The sequence below is a fragment of the Phragmites australis genome, chromosome 4, assembly GCF_958298935.1.
Source record: "Phragmites australis chromosome 4, lpPhrAust1.1, whole genome shotgun sequence".
Classification (NCBI taxonomy): domain Eukaryota; kingdom Viridiplantae; phylum Streptophyta; class Magnoliopsida; order Poales; family Poaceae; genus Phragmites; species Phragmites australis.
Window position 1 is genome coordinate 44651790 of NC_084924.1, and position 23161 is coordinate 44674950.

At 43.3% G+C, this 23161-nt stretch overlaps 1 protein-coding gene across 1 annotated transcript; it reads right to left on the minus strand.

Moving 5' to 3' along the window:
* Positions 1-19577: 19577 nt before the first annotated feature.
* Positions 19578-22077, minus strand: LOC133916734 (cytochrome b561 and DOMON domain-containing protein At4g12980-like). The gene is made up of 3 exons (XM_062360546.1): positions 21338-22077; positions 20218-20472; positions 19578-20117 (listed from the first exon to the last, which is right to left on the minus strand). The coding sequence occupies exons 1-3, from the start codon at positions 21953-21955 to the stop codon at positions 19812-19814; spliced, it is 1179 nt and encodes a 392-aa protein (XP_062216530.1). The 5' UTR covers positions 21956-22077; the 3' UTR covers positions 19578-19811.
* Positions 22078-23161: the final 1084 nt, after the last annotated feature.

Consider the following 23161-nt stretch of genomic DNA (forward strand, 5'->3'; position numbering starts at 1 on the left):
TGAGTTCTTGGGTTCAGTTATGTCTTCTCCTATGAGAGAAAAGGTTGAAGTGGATGAATCTAAGGATCGCAGAAGATCTTTGATTGATTATTTGAAGGATCTAAGCAAAAGTGCTGATAGAAAGATTCTGTGACAAACCTTCAAATATGCATTGTCGAATGATGATCTATATCGCTAAGTTGTAGATGGTTTGCTTCTCAAGTATTTGGATTCAGATCAAGTAAGAATTGCTATAGGAGAGGTATATGAAGGCATATGTGGCACACATCAACCAGCATGCAAGATGAAGTAGTTATTGAAAAGAGCTGGATTCTATTGGCCTACTATGCTTAATGATTACTTCAGTTATTATAAGGGATACAAGGCATGCCAAAAGTTTTGTGATATTCAATTAGTTCATGCTGCTATGATGAATCCTATTATTAAGTCATGGCTGTTCCGGGGATGGAGCTTGGATTTCATTGGTCAAATACATCCTGCATCGTCTAAAGTTCATCGCTTTATTTTGGTGGCTATTGATTATTTCACCAAGTGGGTTGAAGCTGTTCCTCTCAAGAATATGACACACAAGGAGGTGATCAGTTTTATTTTGGAGCATATTGTCCATAGTCACATCAGGTATATGAATTTGCCAAGTCATTGAAGATTAAGCTTCTCAATTTATCTTCATAATATACTCAGACCAATGGTCATGCTGAATCTAGTAATAAAATTTTGATTGAGCTTATCAAAAAGAAAATATAGGAGCACCCAAAAGATGGCACGAAATTCTATTGGAGACTTTATGGGCACACCATATTTATAGATATGGTGTCACTAAAGTAACACCGTATGAACTTGTTTATGGATAAGAGGTTATACTACTTATTGAAATAAACCTTGGTGCTTTGAGGTTGGCCTAGCAGAATAACATGTCGGCGATGGATTACTATGATCTAATGATAGACAAGATTGATGAAATGACGGATGAAAAATTACAAACTTAAAGAAATATTATCCTAGTGTGTGGCAACGTACTTGGATAAAACATAGCCATGTGTTGTTTACTATTGTTCTGAGGTACAACTAAGGATATTGTTTTGTGTCAAACATGTCTGTTTACCAAAAACAGGGGTATATGTGTTGATGACAAGATTTGACATCTATAGTGGTCATGTCAGTGATGATCGACTTAATTGGATATTGTTGGGCCTGGTCGAATGTGTGAAGGTAGTCTCTAGCTAATGTGGTCTCTGGCTAAGTTGATTTTCGATCTAGTGACCACGATGATCTTCGATCAGGTGACCACGATGATCTTCGACTAGGCGACCATGATGATTTTTGAGTAGGTGATCATGGTGATCTTCGACCAGGCACCACGGTGATCTTCGACCACGGTAATCCTCGATCACGATGATCTCTGACCAGGTGGTCAAGACCAAGGAGTTGGTTAAGTCCGAGGAGCTGGTCAGACCGAGTAGTGATTGGTCAAATTTGTGCATGTAATTGAGCCGAGCAGTCGTTCTTCAAGCATATGTTCGGATCGAGCAGGTGGTATGCGAGCAAGCTGTTAGGGTCAAGCACATAGTCGAATCCAAGAAAGCCAAACTGCAATAAAGGATACTCAGGTAGATATATGGAAGTTTACGTGGTTGACTAGGAAAAATATATTAGTTATAGAAAGTTTGAAGATCAGAAGGCATTGCCAAATCATATCTGTAAGCCTTGTTCAGTGTGAAGTAGGAGTCATAGTCTTATATGGCAAATACTTGCCACCCTTTAAATATGAGAGAGTCCTGACCGATTGAGAGGCATCATTCAATCAATCAAACACAATTTACTTTACCTTTCATTTTTGAGAAACCAAGTTGAGATGTTCCTTGATTTATCTAGTGTGATGAGTGATTGACTCATGTGTTGATTTGGTTTGTTGTTTTGCTTGTGTTTATGTGTATGGCTAACCAAAATTGGAGTGGAGTTCTTGTCCCGGGTGCGGGCAATTTTCACTCACCAGATAGTCCGATGTGAGGGTCTTTTGACTTCACCGAATAGTCCGGTGCTTGGGTCAGAGAGCGCCTGACTAACTACTGTAGAAGTAAAGTTTTTGGGCCAGAATTAGAAGAATACACCGGATGATCCAATGTTGGCAATGGGTGCACATTGAACTAATATTTTTAGAGATGTTACAAAGTGGGTTCTAGTGGAGATGTATTCACTGGATGGTCCAGTGATGAGCATGGTTGAACACCAGAGGATTCACCGGAGCATATTTTCCAGAGAGCAATTTTTTTCCAGCGCGGAGAAGAAGTTGAAGGCGTCGGATGGTCCAGTGCTGGCAGTGTGAGCACCAGATGTGGTCGCCGGACTAATTTTTCCAGAGAGGAATGCAAACCAGGCTCTAATAGAATTGTACTCATCGGATGGTCTGGTGTTGCACTGGTGTTAACGCGGGACCATCCGGTGTTCATATTTTTGTCATGTCTTATCTTTTTCAACTTGATTTTGATTTGGACTAACATATGATGAAGTTATATGGTTCTGTAGATGCATGTTTGCTTGTTTCATGGTGTGCAGGTGATGGTTGCAACTTGGCGGCCAAAGATAGGGTGATCAGGGCTAAGCGGGAGGCTTGGTGCCACATGATCAAGGAGGCCGGGCGGAGTCAAAGGGTGATCCTAGCTAGCTGTATACATGGAAGTCAAGCAAAGCATGAGGTGAAGGATGAAGACGGCGTATTGATAAAGTCAAGTAAAGGGGATGCTGGTGTAAGTGACAAGGAGGCCCGAGGGATCGGGAGCGGGAGAGACTTACCAGCGGTCAAGATTGCAAGATGGAGGACATGCGTCAATATCGGAAGTCACGCTTTGAGAAGTGTGTGAGTTGGTTTCCTGGTTTGGCCATAAACCTCTTCACTCCCTCTCATTCAATGCTTGCTGAACCACCAGTTCATTTACTCTCTCTAGAGTATTCAATAGCCCTCCCAAACCCCTCTAGTGCCCAATCTTTGCTAAGATTTGTGAGTTTAGCTTGGGGAGTGAGATTTGGAGCAAGAGAGCAAAAAGAAATTCTTTGAGCATTTTGAGTTCTTGCCAAGCTGCGAATTGCAATCTTTTTTCTTGAAACTTTGTGCTTCTAGATGGCAAGAGGTCACCCGTAGAGCACCCAATTATTGTAGAGTGCTACGGGGAGTTCGTATTACCCACGATTTGAGTAAGAACCATAGCTTGATCTTTGTGGTCGCTTGGGTGAGGATAGGGTTGGAAAAGACCCGGCTCTTTGTGAAATTCTCAACGGAGACATAGGCACTTCTTTGTAAGGTGGTCGAACTTTGGATTTAAATCTTGTCTCAATTTAAATTCTTGCAAGTTATTCATTCAAATTGCTATTTGAGGATTTGCCTCAATTTTATTGCTTGCGAGTATTTAAGTGTACATTTATTGTTAAGTAGAAAATATCCATCTTAGAGATAGTGTGATAGCTCATAGTCTCTAGTAGATTTTCTTAAGCTTACATTGTTTTCGAGTTCCTGTATAGTCCGGATAATCCGGGTGAACTCGGAGTATCCGGACCAGGCCGGAGTCTCCGGACACTGTTTAATCCGCTGCTGAGTTTTAATTTTCAGAAATGACTATTCACCCCCCTCAGTTGACATCAAGGATTTTCAGGGGGAGAAAATGTAACATGTGCATTCATCAAGGGGAGCATGCATAGGGAGAGCATCTTTTGTATTTTTGCATTTTTATTTGTTTTTTGGCTAGTCTCTTCTTCTCTTCGAGCTTTTGGCAATCTTCTTATGCCAAGTGATATGTTCTTTCTCTTTCTCGAGTTTTTGGTCACTTGGATGAGCTTCTTGTGCATTCTTCAAACCTTCCTTTGTTTTTTTGATGTTGTCAAGGCACTCATCAAGTGGGAGATTGAGAAACCAAGTTAAGATGTGCCTTAGTTTATCTGGTGTGATGAGTGATTGACTCATGTGTTGATTTGGTTTGTTGTTTTGCTTGGGTTTATGTTTGTTGCTAACCAAAATTAGAGTGGAGTTCTTGTCTCGGGTGCTGGCAATTTTCACTCGCCGGATAGTCCGGTGTGAGCGTCTTTTGACATCACCGGATAGTCCGTTGTTTGGTAGATATGAGCGCTGGAACATTTTTGGTTTTGAGGCAAAAATGAAGTTGAGCACAGGATGGTCTGGTGCTTGGGTTAGAGAGCGCTGGACTAACTGCTGCAGAAGTAAAGTTTTTGGACCAGAATTAGAAGAATATGCCGGATGATCCAGTGTTGGCAATGGGTGCGCACCGGACTAATATTTCCAGAGAGGTTGCAAACTGGGTTCTAGTGGAGATGTATTCACCGGATGGTCCGGTGATGAGCATGGTTGAACACCGGAGGATTCACCGGAGCATGTTTTTCAGAGAGCAATTTTTTCCAGTGCGGAGAAGAAGTTGAAGGCACCGGATGGTCCGGTGCTGGCAGTGTGAGCACCGGATGTGGTCGCTGGACTAATTTTTTTCGAAGAAGAATGCAAACCAGGCCCTAATGGAATTGTACTCACTGGATGGTCTGGTGTTGCACTGGTGTGAACTTCGGACCATCCGGTGTTCACATTTTTGTTACATCTGATCTTTTTCAACTAGATTTTGATTTGGACTAACATGTGATGAAGTTATATGGTTCTGGAGATGCATGTTTGCTTGTTTTATGGTGTTCTGGTGATGGATGCGACTTGGCAGCCGACGGCGGGGTGATCAGGGCTAAGCGGGAGGCTTGGTGCCAGACGATCAAGGAGGCCGAGCGGAGTCAAAGGGTGATCCTAGTTGTACACGTGGAAGTCAAGCAAAGCATGAGGTGAAGGATGAAGACGGCGTGCTAAAAAATTCAAGCGAAGGGGATGCTGATGCAAGTGACATGTCGGCCTGAGGGATCGGGAGTGAGAGAGACTTGCCAACGGTTAAGATCGTAAGACGGAGGACACGCGTCAACATCGGAAGACTTGCTTGAGGTAAAAGCAAGCAGCCGAGAGTCGTGCTTTGAGAAGCGTTCGAGTTGGTTTCCTGGTTTGGCTACAAAACCGCGGACGAATGGAGTGTACGTGGCATCATCGCGAAGCTAAGTCGTGAAGGTGCCACCCCCTTTGAGCCGTCCATATGAGACTTGTGCTAGGGTTTTACAGGAGATGGAGATGGGTACTTAGCCTTTGTAATGGGTGAGAGTTTTGAGAGATAAATCTTTGTAATCTGCTTAAAATAGGGCTGACTTCTTTAAGTAATAAAGTTTAAGTTTTTACATATGCTTGAATTCTCCTCTTTCTAGTTTTCTTCTATTGGTTTCCTTGTAAGTTTGCAAGCTCTTAGTGTTTTGTGTTGATTTTTGTTTTTCATTTTGAGCTGAAATTTAAACACTTTGGGAAGTTGTTTTTCTTGATGCTAGAGGTATATAATTTACATACACATACATATGTGATGAAGTCTTGAATTCTCTTGCCTCTAGACTATCATCTTGGAGGGTTTACTTGTCCAGTAATCTCATCTTTGTTTTGTTCATCTTTAAAGTTGCAAGTTTTTTAGCACAAAGACACAGAATGGTTTTGAATCGAACCTATGGTTCATATTCCATCCATGGAGTCATATTGCCTTGAAAATTTTCATCTTGCTTTGTTTTTATAAGTATTTTGCTTCCGTTCAAGGTTTGAGGTGCGTTGGGTGATTAAAATTAGCAGAAGGCTATCTATTTCTCAAGAAATTGTTGAGGCACCTATTCACCCACCTCTAGTCGCCACTTTCGGTCCTACAATTTTTATCTCTTTTGCCTATGTCATATAGTCCAGTTCTCTTTCCCAGTCTACATTTCTACATGTTCTTGATTTCGACGACTAAAGACAAACCGCCGGCCATCCGTGCTCCGACGGGATTCCTCCTGAGCATGGGTGACGACGAAAGTCCAATGACGTAACGGCACGACTAGGGTACCCTAGGTACTACTCATTGAATATTATACACAAGATACTTAGTGTTTGGCGTGATATCTTTTCGCACATGCATACATGGTCAACAAACAACTCATCTGTGATCAGCTCGCACATTCACGCAAGAAGTACTCATGCATGCGTTAAAACTTGCATGGCTGCAATGTTGCAACTTCTTCAGCTTTTATTTTATCTATCATCAACCGTCAAGTCATGCACGCCACCTTGTCTGGCCTCTGGGGCATGTTTTCTCCTTGTTGATCAATCTGAAATGAGTACTTGTTCCATTTATATATGCTTGTAGCAGTTAGTCTTTGATATCACACATATCAAATTATTAAACTCAGCAAAAATAAATACAATCGGCATGACAATATATATAGGTTGTTGGAAGTTGCTTTGTTTCGCTCTTCATGCATATGTTTAGATATCATATCACTATGCATGATAGCTAGCGCTTATCGTCAACTAGCACGTGCAGAAACACACTGCCCGGGTTTTACGTTCGGATGCAATGAACATATAAATAAATATTAGCAGAGAAAAGGAGGACTTATGTGTCACAGCAGTTAAAAATAAAAGAAATGAAATGAACTTGTTTTTACCCTTTTTTGCAATGGAAACTTGTTTTCACCTTGGATAACAAAAATGCAGTTGCGTTGTTTGGTTGGACTTGGACGTTCTACGTTTGGAGTCATGGAAGAGTCAAGGCAGGGAGATTTGATCCCTCGTTATTTCGTTTTCACTGTGTGCATGTTTTCTTCGTCCATGTAGAGTTTTTCTTGGTTGGGAACTCTCCGCAGGTCTACACGCCCTGCAGTTTCGTCAGCATCAGTATTTATCTTTGATCTGCGAGAGCATTTCATTTGCTCTTCCAACTGAATAAGATGAAAATTCAGGATGGTGCTTCATTTTATAATCAAACTGGTAAATTCCAAAAACACGTAAGAGAAATGAGTATCCTTGTACTAACAGCAACTGAAGTTTAAGATATATCAAGCTACGGCAACTGCTCAGAAATCGTCTGGTCTCAGTTTCCTGAGGTTGGTACTGCTTGTTAGATTAGTGGTTGACTAATTTCATGCTTATATGTTATAGTCACCATTTCCTAGATATGAAATGTTCATTAGTCATTTTGTTAAAAAAGAAGAGAAATGCCCACTATAGATTTCATACTTCTGACTTTTTTTTTTCTAGAATACGCATGAGAATTGCGTATCTTTATATCAAGAGAAGAATCATTACAACGTGATTGTCTACAACACCTCAACACCCGATGACATGTAAGGATTATACAAGAAACGTTACAACCGGTCATAAATTAGTTTATTTTCTGCGGCAAAAGAGCATTCCTTGCCTATTTGTTTATTTTCTCAATAGAGCATAATCAAACTAAGCAAAAGTCACAAATTTGGTTTGGAAATGAGTTAATTCTCAGGGGTAAGAAAGGAGGAAACCCCCAAATGATGCGAACTCGTATGGCCATAGATTTAGCTACATATGCATTCTAAAAGAATACATTTTGGTACATGTTCCTGCAAATGTGTATGAATATTCAGGCTCTATCCAACCTTGCATACACACGAACTTCCTGGAAAATCAGTTGCAATTGCGAAACTTGTTATTTTTAGGCAAACGAAGGGGTTGCATGGCAATTGGCAAATGGTGGAGTGGTGGTCCAAGCTGTGAAGCATTCATTATTCAGAGAAGCGTTTCAGTTCTTGACAAGCGTATGCATGTAGTACTGGTAATGTGGAAGAGGCAGTGAAGGCAGCGCAGTACGTGTAGTGCGAGCTAGCCATGAATTCAAAATGATGATACGAATATACGATATGCAAAGGGACTTGAGTTGCTACTAGTTCGTACAATGGTTGCAAATGGAATGACATGTGCAATACTAGACCAAACGAATTATATATACAACAAGCCCTAGTTTGTGGTGTTCAGTTCAGTCTAGCTATATGGTCATGTTCTGTCGAAGTTCAGATGAGATGTGTTCTCAAAAATTTCTACGGAGTCACGTGAACAAGATAAGATTGTTACATGACATACAGTGACTGTGGGAGTTGGCCGACTGAGGTTGTCACTGGCGGATGCAAGTGCAACTGCAGTGTTCGAATGTCCATGCCATGTTGGCTCGACACCTCATCCAGTGGAGGTTGCAAGTTCATTTGGGACCTGCAGACTGCGAGTTCCCTATCTGATTTTGTCTACCTGTGTTATCCGTGTAGTTCCCGTCGCGCATGTCTCACTCGAAAACTATCTGTAACTATAAAAAAGTTTTCATCCCTTTTACGCATTTTTACCAGGACCATTTTAAACCAGGTTTTGTTTTCTTACCAAGACTAAAGTTGGAAAAGTTAAATCTGACAAGCCATGACAGTTGACAAACATGAGACCTGAACAGCAGGTTTGGCGGTAGCAAAAGTTCCAGTGGACACGAGATGCAGCGACTGCGAAATTCAGCGGAAAAGAAGAAGCGGGTAGCGAGAGATCCCTTTTCAGGACGAGTGTCGACAAAAGCCGAGTCTGGTGAGTGGAAGTTGCGGCTTGTCTGTCCCTTGTTACAGGAAGCCTTGTTATTCCATCTGTTCGTACAAACGGGCGGCGACGTCTCTACTACTATCCGAGCAAGATATCGCTTGAATAGCAAACCGCGGTGACAAATTTCCATGCAAGATGCGCCTTCTCATCGCTGGTGCGAGAGCGACTTTTCCAATTGAGATTTGCATGGAACTGATGCCGAGCCCCTTGAAGATGTTGATGGCCAGCCATGCCCCGTACGTGCACGCATCGGCACGCTCTCCGCGGTGCCGCGTGCGGTTCCGGACGAGAAAAAGGTGTCCCCTCGAGCGAAAAGAGGAGGGAATGGAAGAGGAGACCGGAACCCGAGTCGCCGTCCAACCCGGGGCATGTTTCCACACAATTGGAACGGCGCTCGACCTGACCGAGAATGCGTGAGCGCGGCTGACCGAGAACGCGCTGTTGCGCGAAAACCCAGCGCAAACTTGGGTGCTTGACTCGTGGTGGAATGGCTCGCTCGCTCGCCAGCGTATCTAGAAGCCTTCCACGGTCCTACACCGAACTCGATTCGTGGGCATGTGCCAGAATTTCTCCGGATGGGACTGCAATGCAGCACATGTAGCATTGAACCTGCTGAAATGGACCGATTGAATGTAGGTGGTTGTGTAGACCTAGAAAAATGTAGGCGGTTATGCAAAAACTGAAACCATGTTTCTCGAGTCGAGGAGGGACTTGAAATTTGAACGTGTCGTCCAATTGGAATTACGATCTTCAAGGTAACCCCTTCAGGGGTGTTGGCTGAATTTTGTCTTGGTCCTTTACTTTACCCTTCATGGGTTCAGAGGTTGGTTAGACTAGACCATAAGACACGTTAACTGTAGCTCCTGATGTTGTCACATTATTTGAGGTGCTGACGTTGTCATACTTGATGCAATAATGGTTGGTTAGCATCTAGTACTAGTTTCCTAGCTAAGGGTTAAAGGTGGCCAGAGCACCAAAGTTTAGGCCATAATCTAGAGTTTGTTCTTGGACCAATTAGTACCATGTGAGCCGTGGGCCGTGACCGTTGATCTTCAACTGGGCGTGTACATATGACAGAGGCGAAGAGCCCATAGAAGTGATCTCAGAAATAAAAAAAAAACCATAAAATATAAAAGGCTCCAAATCGTAGCAACTTTTTTCGGAGGGCCCAAATCATAGCACTTCCCAAACGTAATATATATATATATATATATATATATATATATATATATATATATATATATATATATATTAAGATTACATGCCCGTTTAAAAAATAATAAGATCTATCCTACCGTCATCCGTTTAACGGATGAGAACAAGATCTCGAGCGAGACTTTGTGGGCCCCGGCTCCTAGCGAATTTAATTACCGGAGAGAGAAATGTCTCGCTCTTTTAGCGGATGAGAACTTGATCTCACCCGTTGAATAGACGATACATTCATTTTGCCCATACAACGAGCGACATATTTATTTGTATCGTCCACCTACCGGGCAACATATTCGATTTAATTCAATTACATTATATATATATATATAATTTGTTTTTTAATATAGATTTTGTATTCGGTAAATAGAAAAATATTGCACATTCATTCGGTAAAAAATGGTAGCTGTACATACAGTTATCCAAACGGTTCATTCTATCTTTAATTTTAGTTGGATGTCATTTTGTCGATATTTGTTTATTTAGTTGGTATAAAAGTGTGTGGATTTTTTTTATGAAGTGACTTTGTGAGAATACAAAATCTAATTTGTCGAACAATAATAGTTATGAAGCATAACTATCATATAACCCAGCACAAGGTTCACATACGCTGATAAACATTACATTGGATATGGGTTTTTTTGTCGCTGTGCGAATGGACACTAATCATAAAAAAATGACAACAAATGTTGACATATATGATACGCATAAAGACTAACATAATAGCGTACCACTGTTAAACCTAACATGCTTTAGGGAATAAAAATATGTCAGGATACAATAGATACTCTCTACTGAGTGCACCTAGGATATTTGCCCTTTCTCAGCATATCGGGGCTCTCCGCCTTAGCGTGACGGGACATCTCCCACTTCCTTTCCCTCTTTGCTTCGCGTGCTTCAGTCGTGGCTCACTCCTCCGCTGCCTTCCTCATGCGCTCCTCCTCTTGACGTTTCAGCCTTAGTTCCTCCTGCTGTTGCTCGTACTTCTGACGTTCATAAGCTTCCCTCCTCTATCACATCTCCATGTCAACCACCGCTTTTGGTGCTCATTTTGCTCCATGTCCATCCATTCCATGAAGTTACAGATAGGTGAAGGAGAATAGACAAATAAAGTAAGAGGGAAGATTAGTAAGATATTGCATGAAACCATATGTAAAGTGGCACATGAGTGATCTATGTCGTTATACCGGTGGGTACTCATATGGTCAATATTGAGGTGGATCGTATTGGTAGTTGGCACACATGAAGAAGCGTTTTGCCATAGCTGTAGCAGATGTCCTAAGACTCGTGAAGCCTACAAGGGTCATCATGGAAGCACATCGGTGGATTGACCCTTGGGGATGAAAATCCCCTAATGTTTCTTCGGTGGGTTTGGTGGAGCTGAGGAAGACATTGCAGTTGAGAGAGCTGAGGAAGTAGTGGTCTATCTATGGTTTAGAGTGGGGTTATTTATAGTAGCTAGGGGCTGGTGCATGTAGTAAGTGCATGGGTATGGCTAGGGCTAGAGCATGAAATTTCCTGTGAAAGCTGAAAAGGTTGTATCATTGATGCTTGGCAGAGATTTATTGTGAAAGCTGTTGCTTGGTATGGTCATTTTATTCTGCAAAAGTTTTGCAGGGAGTTATTGTTGTCTCTACATGGAAGGCATAGAATCCTATGAAAGAAAAAACGTATTGGTAAAATGATAAATCCCAGCCAACAATACGGAAACGTATTAAAAATTAAAAATATCAAACACAACTATTACGCATAAATTATCGCATAGTCCTTACATCAGGAACATTAATAATACACAACTAATACAACTTAGTTCTCACATCACGAACATCAAATTATAACTTTCCGACATGTGTGTCGTATGACAATGTTACTATATTATGTAATCATACTCGAATGAATTATCACCGGTCATTATTGTACATACCTTTTTACCCCACATATTCCTATCTCCCTCCGATGATCTGCCTTCATCAGCTACGTGACGAAGGGTATATATGACACGTCTAGTCTTACATATTCGTACATATCTATTTTCTATGTATTGCATGTTCAGACGTTACTACTTACAATGTCATTACTATAATTCTTAATCCCATGTGACATCACGCTACCAACTTCTCAAATTGAAGTCACCTCTCGCTACCACCTTTTCAGGGAAATGCGACCCCTCGTTGTCAGAGTTTCAGATTGATGTAACCTCTCGCTGCTACCTTTTTAGTGTGATGTGACCGCATGATGCTGACTATTCAGAGTCTAGTGGTCGCTCGCTACAGGAAGGCATCCAATGCATGCACTATATCCAAATTACATACCTACGCTTGGTCCATACACTAGTGGTCCCTACTTATAAAATGCGAGGCCGAGACAACAAGAAGGTCATGACATCACAATTTTCCAAAAAACCACTATTATCTGATACTTAATACCACACCATGGTTGCCTCCTCAAGTAGACATTTCTTGTGGACATCTAAATTCTCAATGATAGCCCTACAGACTATGCGGGAGACCCAGACAAAAGGTGACGATGTGTTCAAGGAGGAGAACCTGAACAAAGTACTGTCGAAATGGCAGACCATGACCCATTGTCCCTGTTTCACCACAGATGAATGACGGCGAATGATAAACTCTATGACCTCCATGGACCTAAAGACTCACTTGTTAGAGCGCCACCAGAGATATATCAGGGTGTGCAAACTTACCGACATAACAAAGTGTTTTAGCAAGCGAGCACACACCATATTTATGCACCCTCAACAGTACGAGGAGCACATTAATGTATGTTCATTGTTATTACATGTCTCAGTTATTTGTTTTCTTATACCGTGTTGTTCATAATTGAATAAATTGTACCTCATCATATAATGTTTTATTGTAGTTGCAAGTGTTATAGTAATAGGAGTTTTTTATGCGAAGGGTTTTTATTAGGAAGTTGCAAGTGAACAATTTGAAAGGGGATATGACTGCACTATGCTATGCTTTGGGATGGATCGAGAACACCGTTAATAAAAATATGGCTGATAATAAAGATCCAACATAAACATCCAACATGATATGACAACCACATAATATAAATACTAGCACGGAGTACACGTAAAATGATAGCACGGAGTACACATACATAACACCATGAAACTAACAATGACATAGAATCCTACAGGTTACGTCCCCTCTTAGGGATGAGGCCCCTAGTCGCATCTGTCCTGGGGACTCTATGCCTCCTTGCTCGCACCTCGTAAGCTGAGTATGTTAGGCAGTCCGATGGAACGAGCGGTGGCTCAGGTTGGCCAGCTAGCGGTGGAGTGGTGTACTCGTCCTGGGAGGGTTGAGTCCCTGGGAGTGGCATGCCCAGTAGCTTGCAACGTACCGAGATCATCAATCTGTCTGAAGATGAAGTCGTACCCAGGGAACTGACTAACGTCCCTGCTAAGCAGCTCCATCTAGCTACCTTGTGCCTCTACTTCCCGGAGATCGTTGATCTTTGTACATGAAACAACAAAGAAAACATGTTAGCACTGGTAAACTGTGACATATGTAACAATAAGGCATGCATGAAGTGAGTGTCGTACCTGCGCTGGAAGAGCGAGAGCTTGAAGGACCAGGGTCCACAAATGAAGGGTGCGTCGCACCGCTGTTGGCGTTGAAGTGGTCATCGGCACCGATGGTGGGTGGCCTAGACGATGTGACACCGTAGTAGGGGTCACTAGCGTCGGAGAACGAAAGCCGAGGTAATGTGCCACTGTAGTGGGGGTGACCAGCCCCAGTGAAAGACTGTCTCGCCATTGGGGGGGGGGGTCAAAGAGGAAGTCGGTGTCGAAGACATCCTCGATGGCTCGATGGCGAAGGTCAGAACTACTGGTCGGTGCGGTGGCCCGGTGAAGGTGCCAAATGGTCGTGCCGGGATCTGAGCCAATGCTCGTGGTCTCGTTGTAAGGTCTGAGGATGAACTGGAGCTCATCGATCTGAAGGCCTTGGCCACATTCTGGATAATCTGGCCAAATGCCACGCTCATCTCGGCCCTGGGGGCCTCATCGCCACTATCGAGCCACAGTTTCGATGCATGTGTCTCTGCATAAATCTGGCGCAATATGTCTCTCTGCAAAGAAAAACTTCATTTTGGTTCACAATTTTGTAACTAACCATTGAAGTAAATGAGGAATCGTGTAAAGTGTGACTTGTTCCATTGCACTTGCTACACCATTTCACACGACGTCCAGTTTCTGCTTTATCCATGTCATTACGGAGCCTCGTAGTCCTGCACTGCCCCTTCTTCTGCTTCATCTTGTCGGGATCAGGTATGAACACAGCATCAGGCCTAGGTTCCTTCGTGAAAGAACCATAAATCCTGAAACCATAGACCTCATAGTTCCAGATTTCGAACAGAGCTTCCTTCTTGAACTAGTCAGAGACGTAATTCTGAGTCCTCATCCCCGTTACAGCACATGCAGCAATCACATGGGAGCATAGCTTATGCAGTAGCATTGGCTTATAGCAGGTGCAAACACACCTGTCATTGAAGATGGTGCACTCGTGGATAACTTTCTCACGCTTGCCCCCTCTCCTTCCTTTGTCCCTGCATGAAATTTTGTATTTGTGTTGTGCAGTTCCCATGATCTTTATCCGATGCATCTTTGCCTTCTCTGGCTTTTCTTCCATGTACTTAGTCATCTTCGTCCCATAAATCATACTAGCATTATTCAGTATCGTGTGCGCTACTACATAGCGGTCCCTAAAATACTTGCATGTCCCTTGAAGTATAAACTCTACAATCCCCACCAGCGACAACCCCCTCACACATTTCATCACTCATTTGTAAACCTCTGCTAAATTTATAGTCATAATGTCGTACCTAGCCCCATTTGTGTCGTAGAGAAGAGCCCACTTCTCCTTAGGCTCATTCTCAATCCACTCGCTAAATGACCTAATAGATGAGCCATTTCTCCGCGTGATGTCAGCTTTATTATCATTTGGCAGGGACGCAAGAGGTACTGGTATGTCCTCCGGTCCCGTCACGGGCCTCCCTGCACGCTTCTATGTTTGCTTCTTCATTAGCTCATCCAGTGTCTTCCAAAGAGCATCAAACTTCGGCTGCTGGTTTTGATTGCACAGCCTCTTAAACATGTTCATGAGGTTCTTGTTCTTGAATTAGCGGAAGAAATTTGCACCTAAATGTCTCATGCACCACCTACTCTGCAGATCTGGCCACATAGGTCCAATCAAGCCATCATCCGTTCCATTTTGCAACTCCACAATTGCCTTAAGCATCCCTACATGCCAGTCATATATAATGCACATGTTCGGTCGGGCACCAACAATTATCATCTTTACACGGTACAGGAACCAATACCAACTGTTGTTGTTCTCACACTCCACAAATGCAAAGGCCAATGGTAGAACTTGATTATTCCCATCAACCCCAATAGCACTCAAGATCTGTCCCGTGAACTTGCCGGTAAGGAAAGTGTCGTCAATGTGCATGATAGGTCGACAATACTTGAAAGCTTTGATACATGCCCCTATTGCGAAGAAACATCGCTTCAGGACGTACTTGTCAGGTTTGGACAATAATGTGTACTTATCAATATTGTAATACTTCCTCGGGTTCCTTCGAGAAATGGTCTATAGCAAATGCAGAAGATTATCATATGACACTTCGTAGGTCCCAAACCTCATCTCAATTGCCTTCCTCTTCGCCCTCCATGCCTTGTTGTAGCTGATAGTGTACTTATACTTCTCCTCAATTTACCTAATTATGGACTCTGGTTTGTAGTTCAGGTTGTTCACAATCTATGCGTATATCATATTAGCGGCAAAGGCTGAGGTGATGTTCCTGTGGCTAGGCTCAAGTTCGTCCATCATGCAAGTATGGTCGACCATAATTGACACCTCCCAATAGTCAACCTACTTTCCCTTGAAGCCGTGCACCCGCCATGGGCAACCCTCATTCGCGCACATCACATCATATTACTTCTTGCTTGACTTGATAACATAAAACTACCGTCAAAGTGAGGTCGTCCATTGAATCACAGCATCCTTCATGGCCTGACTGGTAGGATACCTAGCACCTTTGGTCACCTCATTCCGCTTATATTCCCAGGCCACTTGATTCTCCTCATTCACCATAAGATTGTTGAAGTTTGGATTGTTCCAGTCCATGAGAACCGGAGCATCGTCCACATTATCCGAGATGTCATATTCAGGAGTTTCATCAGCCTGAAGATCATCCAACTCCATCTATTCAATTAGAGAAGGGATTCGTTTCCCCTCGTCTGCCTCATCGGTCGGTTCAGTCGGATAATCCGATGAATGTGCACCATCCGAATCGACATCTTCATCATACTCTTCCTCATCACCCTCCTCCTTCACGTACCCTTCACCCTTTATCTCCCCAACTGCATCCTTATTCTTTCATTGCACAAGCAACATAGGAGGCCAACCTCTATGCACAACATCCTGCATGAACCTCTTCCACACTTCATCTTCTCATAGCAGGAACATCTCCCAGTACACACATTCTCTAAAACGGTTATCCACAATGCTAATGGTCATCTCTTGAACCTCGGGTCTATTTTGAAACCCCGCATCAAGCAGATATACAAGTGTCCGACACTTTTGTGTATTGGTCTGGATATACACTTGTCCATTGACTTAAATACAGAAAGTACTACCCCTTTCGGACCATATAAGACTTCACTATCCCGTAAAAAATCCTAAACTGTCACATATCCGACATACCTGACAACCATCAACAAAAACTATGACATTATTGCGACAGAACAAAAAGAATCATGTTAAACTACATCTACAATGCAAAATTCATTACAAGCGTAGCCTAACATGTAATCTATACTGCAACAACATATTCCCGATTCGCTACATCAAACACATATAAATCCTACATATATCATATCAATTATGACTACACTATATCTAAATCATACATCTAATACCTAACATATGTCTAAATACTACATCTAATTGCTAAAATATACGTATAAACATGATCTAATTGCTGAACTATATCTAACCATAATTCTAAAACTATATCTATATTTTAACTTATGTCTAGTGGCTATCTTAACAGATTTGTAAAACAAGATCTAGATCTAACATTTAACCTATGTCAAAACTTAGCACTAGTTGCTATCTTACCGGGTTTATTAAAAAAATAAGAAAAAATTTACCTCTTTATTCCAGTAGGATTTCGCCGCACAAATCTCCCTCCCCCTACCCTCCCCTCCTTGTCCTCTCCTCTCTTCTCCTCTCCACTTATCTTGGCTGAATATGAATGAAATAAGATGCTGACGTCGGCAGGGCCGACCGTGCCAACCTAAATACTAAAAAGATCTCGCCCGCTGAACGACGAGACCTTTTAGGTAGGCCCACGCGGCGTCGCAGCCTTACAGGTCTCGCATGTTCAACGAGTAAGATCAAATTCTCACCCGCTGAACGAGCGAGATCTTCATCTCTTCGGTTATTAAATTCGCTGGTAGCCGAGGCTCACAAAATCTCATCCGTTCAACGGACGAGATCTTATTCTCGCTGGTACTTTTTTAGAATTTTTTAATATATTTTTTCTCAAATATTTCAAGATTTGATCTATCCCGTTCTCGCTGTTCAAACATAATCTTGAAATATTTGGAAAAAATATATTCAAAAAATTCTAAAAAAGGTACCGCCACCTGCGGCTCCAGCATATTTTCTGCAGGCCCACACGCACCATCCGGTAGTCCGGTGCAGACCCGTGCCATTTGCCAATGCGCCAAGGCCTGTTCAACTGTCTAGCGGAGCTCCACCGGCATGGAACACGGGCGGCATGCCCATCTCCATGACCCAATTAGTTCCTGGGCCCCGTTCCGCAGCGCCGACCGGGCGCAGACGCCTAGGCCTGTGTTAAGTAGTCTACGTCACTAGAGAGTCATGCTTGCATACGCCATACGCGGAACGCGGACGACTGTTTCCACCGAGAGACGATTCCTGTATGCCATTCAAAATTATCAAAATTCTCAATCTGCTACTTAAAAAGTTATCGTCCCTGGTACTACTTAAATTTATTCTTATCATATATACCACTGCTGTCATAACAGCGTTAATTCTAATGACACATAAAAAATAAAAAAACTAATTTTTTCTTCATATATATAGACCGGATAATGGGGTGGGTCCAGGTCGGGTGCAGCGGGCTGAAATCGGATCTGGCCCCGATTTGCCTAAAGGGTACAAAAATATCCTCACCCCAAACCCAATGGGGACCCAAAACTCGTACGAGGATCCACGGGTGCGAGGGCGGGAGTGTCGGCGCAGGCGACGACTGGGAAGTGGGCGCAGCGTGGGCTGCGCACACGGGGCGGATGGCGGCAGGTGAGCAGTGGTTAGGAGGCGAACGCAGGGTAGGTGGTAGGAAGCGAGCCATGACGGGAGGCAGGTGGGAGGTGATGGGCGAGCGGCTGGCATGGTCACGCGTGCATTGGTGGCCAGGAAATGGCAGGCATGGCCAGGCCGGGGACGACGGCCTGTGTTCGGAGACCGTTGGCGTGGTTTTTTCAAGCGCCCACCGAGGCTCATGGGTGAGCATCTACCTCCGTCCCCGACCCAACCCAAAATCGGGACCCCAACCTGCGAACCCCACAGGCGAAAACCCAACCTTGACCCTGTCCCCGTCGGGTGTAAAACCCACGGGACCTCAACGCAACCTGTCCCATTACCGACCCTATTCATGTGTGCCACTATCATTAGCTCCATTATGACGACAATGTTACATAGGGAAAAGGAAAATTTCAAGTAATATCATATGTGGAACAAGAATTTTTTAGTGTTGAATTGAGGATTTCATAATCTTTTGATAACACACGAGGAATTATCTGTAGGACTGAAATGCATTGGCAGATTGATCCTACGCTGGCGTGTCAACCTTCGCAACTCATCAGCTGCAAGTCTGCAACTGTCCCCTGAGAGGCCATAGGCATTTTTTATGATTAAAACCAAAATAAATACTGGTAAAAAAAAAGACCCGGCACCTAGGGTATCCTAGCCGTCCAGTTTCGATTTATCTAGTTGTTGAAAAATCGTATAAAAAATAATGTCTTCAGGGAACTAGTAGGTGAAAGTTGTGCTACTCAACGTTGGGCTCTAGGCATTAAGCAATCACATTTTTGTTTCCAACTAACGGCCGGCATTATATGCACAATCACACGTTTGGATTTGAAAGTGCAATTGCATTCGCTATATAACTTTAGTGCCTATTGATGAAATACAATTGTATTTGCCATACGATTCTTACACTTACGACTGAAATATTTGTTATAGAAAGGGAATATCTAATTAATATGCACACCATTTACAACGTGGACCCACCAAAGTAAGCGATGCAAATCTTTTCCTCTCTTTCTCCGTCAATAAGAGATTTATTTGGATTCGTTATTGTCTCAATTTCTTTTTCCTAATTCAAGGAATATATTGGTGCCTGAAGTCCTACATATTATCTCTAGATATACAGAGTATTTCGTTTTCAGCCATCCTGTGACGCGCTAAAACTTAACCAAAGGGTCATTTTCAGAATCTTGTCTTGAGTGCATCTTTCACCAATGTTTTCATATCTCCCCTCTATGTATGCTACAATGTCGTCAAATAGTAAAGGACAAAGAAGATAGGCTCTAATTTTCGCTGCGTGATGATATCCATCTAGAAAACTCCCCCTGTTGTTTTCACGTCTTCTGGTGGGTATATGACCAAATTTCCAATAGCTGGAGCCTGATGGAGTTGGCCGAAAACTACAGTTCAGTCATTTTTGCCGCGGTGACAGCAATCATATAATGTATCGATCAGTCAAAACAAAAATTGAAACGATACCAATCAGTCAATTTAACTTCAGCAATAAGAAAGCGGTCATCTGATCGAAACCATACACTATGCATATAAATAAAAAGTAACCATACATCAATGATCAGAACAAAATATTTGTGCAAATGCCATCATAGAGCCGTAGAATAGAAGAAAGAAAAAAATGACGTATTCTACAGAAGCAGTAACAAGAAAGATACAACAATATCTCAGAACAACGTCACATCGCTCGCAGCAAAACTAGCACACACACGGACTGTGCGATGCACACGGAAATCTGGTCGTTATACACCCTGCTGCCAGCCGGCGTCGTTGGCGCCGCGGGCCGGCGACTTGTCGGCGTCGCGCTTGCGCCTCCGGAGGACGATCAGCCACGTGATGGGCTCGAGGCAGAGGGCGATGCCGCCGAGCGTCGCCAGGACGACGATGTAAGCCGTCCTATAGCCGCTGCCCGGCTTCAGGATGTTGAGCCCCTTGAAGATGTTGATGGCGCTCAAGATGATCACGGAGTACCCAACGGAGTGGTGGTAAATGTTCCAGTAGAACCTGTACTTGTTCTTCTTGTCAGGCCTCAGCAGCAACGCGAACACCTGAACATGAAAAGAGACGGCGAGCTCTGCAGTCAGCCTCTGCCGCGGCAATGTAACAGTAGCAGGTGTTAAGGGGAGTGTGTGTGTGCAAAGTACAGACCTGGAGAGTGGCGAGGCAGAAGATGGCAATGCCGATGTTGCGGTGGGGCTGGTAGGTGGTACCAATGGACTCGCTGCCGAGCTTGAGGCCGAGGCCCCAGCCAGCGACGCCGAGGACGTAGCCGGTGCACTGGCAGGCGATGTGGAGGTAGAACCATGCCGGGTCGGCGGACTCGAAGACGCGCAGGTAGCGCGCAATGATGGCGCCAAGGGGGATCAGGATGCCCCAGCTCACCGCATTCAGCACTCCGTGGGTCTGTACATTTGCGAACGTGTGAAGTTAGAGTTGGCAAATCTGTGTTACATCAAAAGCAAGAAATTTGACATGAACTTTTGAGGTGATTAGGTCCGTTCAACAACTCTCATCGTCATTTGAACTGGCAGCATGTATATATGATAGCAAGGTGTCTGTGTATTACAATAAAAATATAAATATTGAATATGGTAACATTAGATACAAACTAAGTATAAAGATATGAATATGTCATAAAAGCGTTGTCGAACAAATACTTCAGGAGCGATGCTGTAATTTGATTTCAGATTAGATCCGAAAAAAGGAAGAGATCATCCACTAATTTTCTCCTAATTTATTTATTTATTTATATTAGTAAAATCAATCTCATATCCGTAACCGGTAGTAAGACAGAGAAGTTGAAGGACAAAGGTAAATATCAAAAGTGAGTAAATTATTTGAATTTTAAAGAGATTTATTATATAAGAGGAGAATAGAAAAAGATGTGATCCGAGATCTAACTTGTGTTTTATATAGGAGAGATTATCGTGTTTTTAATTCCACACCTATCCGGTTGGTGAAGCAAGCATATCGTGTTTTTCATAGACCTAGAGCGTCAAAGTAAACCATTTGGCAGATATTATATGCCACGTCCAAACAGATCAGTCGAGCAGCTCTCACAATTTCAGTCACCTCCGAGTCAGCGGAAATCATTGATCCTGACATCTTAATCAACTCAGAGTCGCCGTGTCTACTTGACCACTTATCCTAACTCACCTAACATCTAACATTCCACAACGAGACGAGCCAATCGATTCTTTCAAGCAAAGAACAAGCAAAATGTTTTCTATTGGAATCAAGCTGGAGGGGGAGAAGAAGAGTAACTCACATTACGGCGGTGCAGCCTGGAGTTGGACGCCCCGGCGCTCGCCCCGGAGAGGAAGTCCAGCCTCTGGGTGCTCAGCAAGTTTGGCCCCGATGTCGGGTGCCGCGATATGGCCCCGCCGCTGAGCGGCCCTGCCTGCCACACCGTGTTCTGGTTCGTGTTGTTCCCCGGCAGCGCAATCGTCGCGAAGATGGTGTAGGCTCCGCCCGAGTACTCGGCGCTGGGCGCGACGGGCACGTCGAACTTGAGGCTCCCGTTGGTCAGGCTGGGCGCCGTGCTCTCCAGGTTGGTCATGAGGACGGACACAACGCCGTTGCCGTCCTGCGAGGCGATGAAGACGCTGCTGCCTGGCATGCTGTTGGCGCGGTCGGGGTTGATGCCCCACCCGACCCAGCCGTTGGTGCCCGACGGCGCGCGGAACGCGACGTCGGCGGTTCCGTTCTCCGGGTGGTACGTCCAGTGCAGGCTGGCGCCGAGCACAGGGAAGAAGTTGCACCGCCCGAAGGTCCGGCCGGAGCTGAACGTCGCGGACAGGCAGTCCTGCGCCGTCGCGGCTGACGCGAAGAGCAGCACGGCCCCGAAGAGGAGGAGCCACGCCGAGTGGCCCGCCGACCGCGCCATGGCTACTAGTAGTAGTAGTTTGAGCAACTGGAGCCTTGCTTCGTTTCGTGCTCAGATGATTCGAGGTGCGAATGCAACGGGAGGTGAAGGCTTGAAGCAGCTGCAACTGGTGAGGGAGGGAAAGGGCCGAGGTGCTATATGTAATGGCAACACGGGGAGCACGGTTGTTGGGAGAGGTTGGCGTGTGCCCGGAAGGTTCGAGGTTGACCTGGTCAATCATTTTGCAGTCTCATCTGGGGATTTCCCTCCCATCTCTGTGACAAAATGATCCGGCTGCTACTTTTTAAGTTTATATGACAGGGTCTTCTCTTAGGTGCTGAATAATCTAGGAAACTCATACTATACCAGGTTGATTGGGGGTGTCTACGCCGCATCCATTTTTTTCATAGTGCATGATAAAAAAAGTTAAAAAAATTGGATTCACCAAATTTAGACATGTCAAAATTTATTTATGAATTTATCAATATTTAGCGCATTCACTTAATTATAAGGAAAACAGTAGTACTTTCATATATGTATATAATTTTAACATGCAGACGACAGTAATACAAACCTAATAAAATTTGATTCACATTTTTTTTGAGTTTTAGATATTTTTCTTTGTATTTTCGATTATTTCAACCAATTGATCAATATAACTAATATTCCATTCGACATTTTTCTAGAATTTTTCAAAAATAAAAATATATTATATGTGTAAATATACATATATATATATATATATATATATATATATATATATATATATATATATATATATATATACTCTATTCTACTCCCTACGCTAAAAATAGCTATCTAACACCCCAACCCTACCAACCTGTTCTGCACCCATAAAAAACATCCCGTAACTTTAAATTCCAATTTATCGAGACCATAAAATGCATATGACCATAAAAACCATTCCGCAACCGTAAATTCCAATTTATCAAAACCGTAAAATGCGTATAACCATAAATACCATTTCGCAACCGTAAATTCCAATTTATCGAGATCGTAAAATACGTATGACTGTAAAAACCATGCCGCAACCATTAAAAATTGGCTTCTGTAATCACAAAAATGACTCTTGACAATAAAAATTGTGTAGTTTTTATTGTCAAGAGTCGTTTTTACGGTCATACGCATTTTACGGTCTCGATAAATTGGAATTTACGGTTGTGGGATATTTTTTTACGGGTGTGGGACTGGTTGACGGGGTTGTTT

Bases quoted from the DNA above. Each gene is read 5' to 3' on its own strand.
- LOC133916734 (XM_062360546.1), bottom strand. From the start codon at position 21,955: ATGGCGCGGTCGGCGGGCCACTCGGCGTGGCTCCTCCTCTTCGGGGCC. The intron at 20,473-21,337 runs GTGAGTTACTCT...GCAAATGTACAG, and splicing joins CCAGGCTGCACCGCCGTAAT to ACCCACGGAGTGCTGAATGC. The intron at 20,118-20,217 runs GTCTGTACTTTG...TTTCATGTTCAG, and splicing joins TCTGCCTCGCCACTCTCCAG to GTGTTCGCGTTGCTGCTGAG.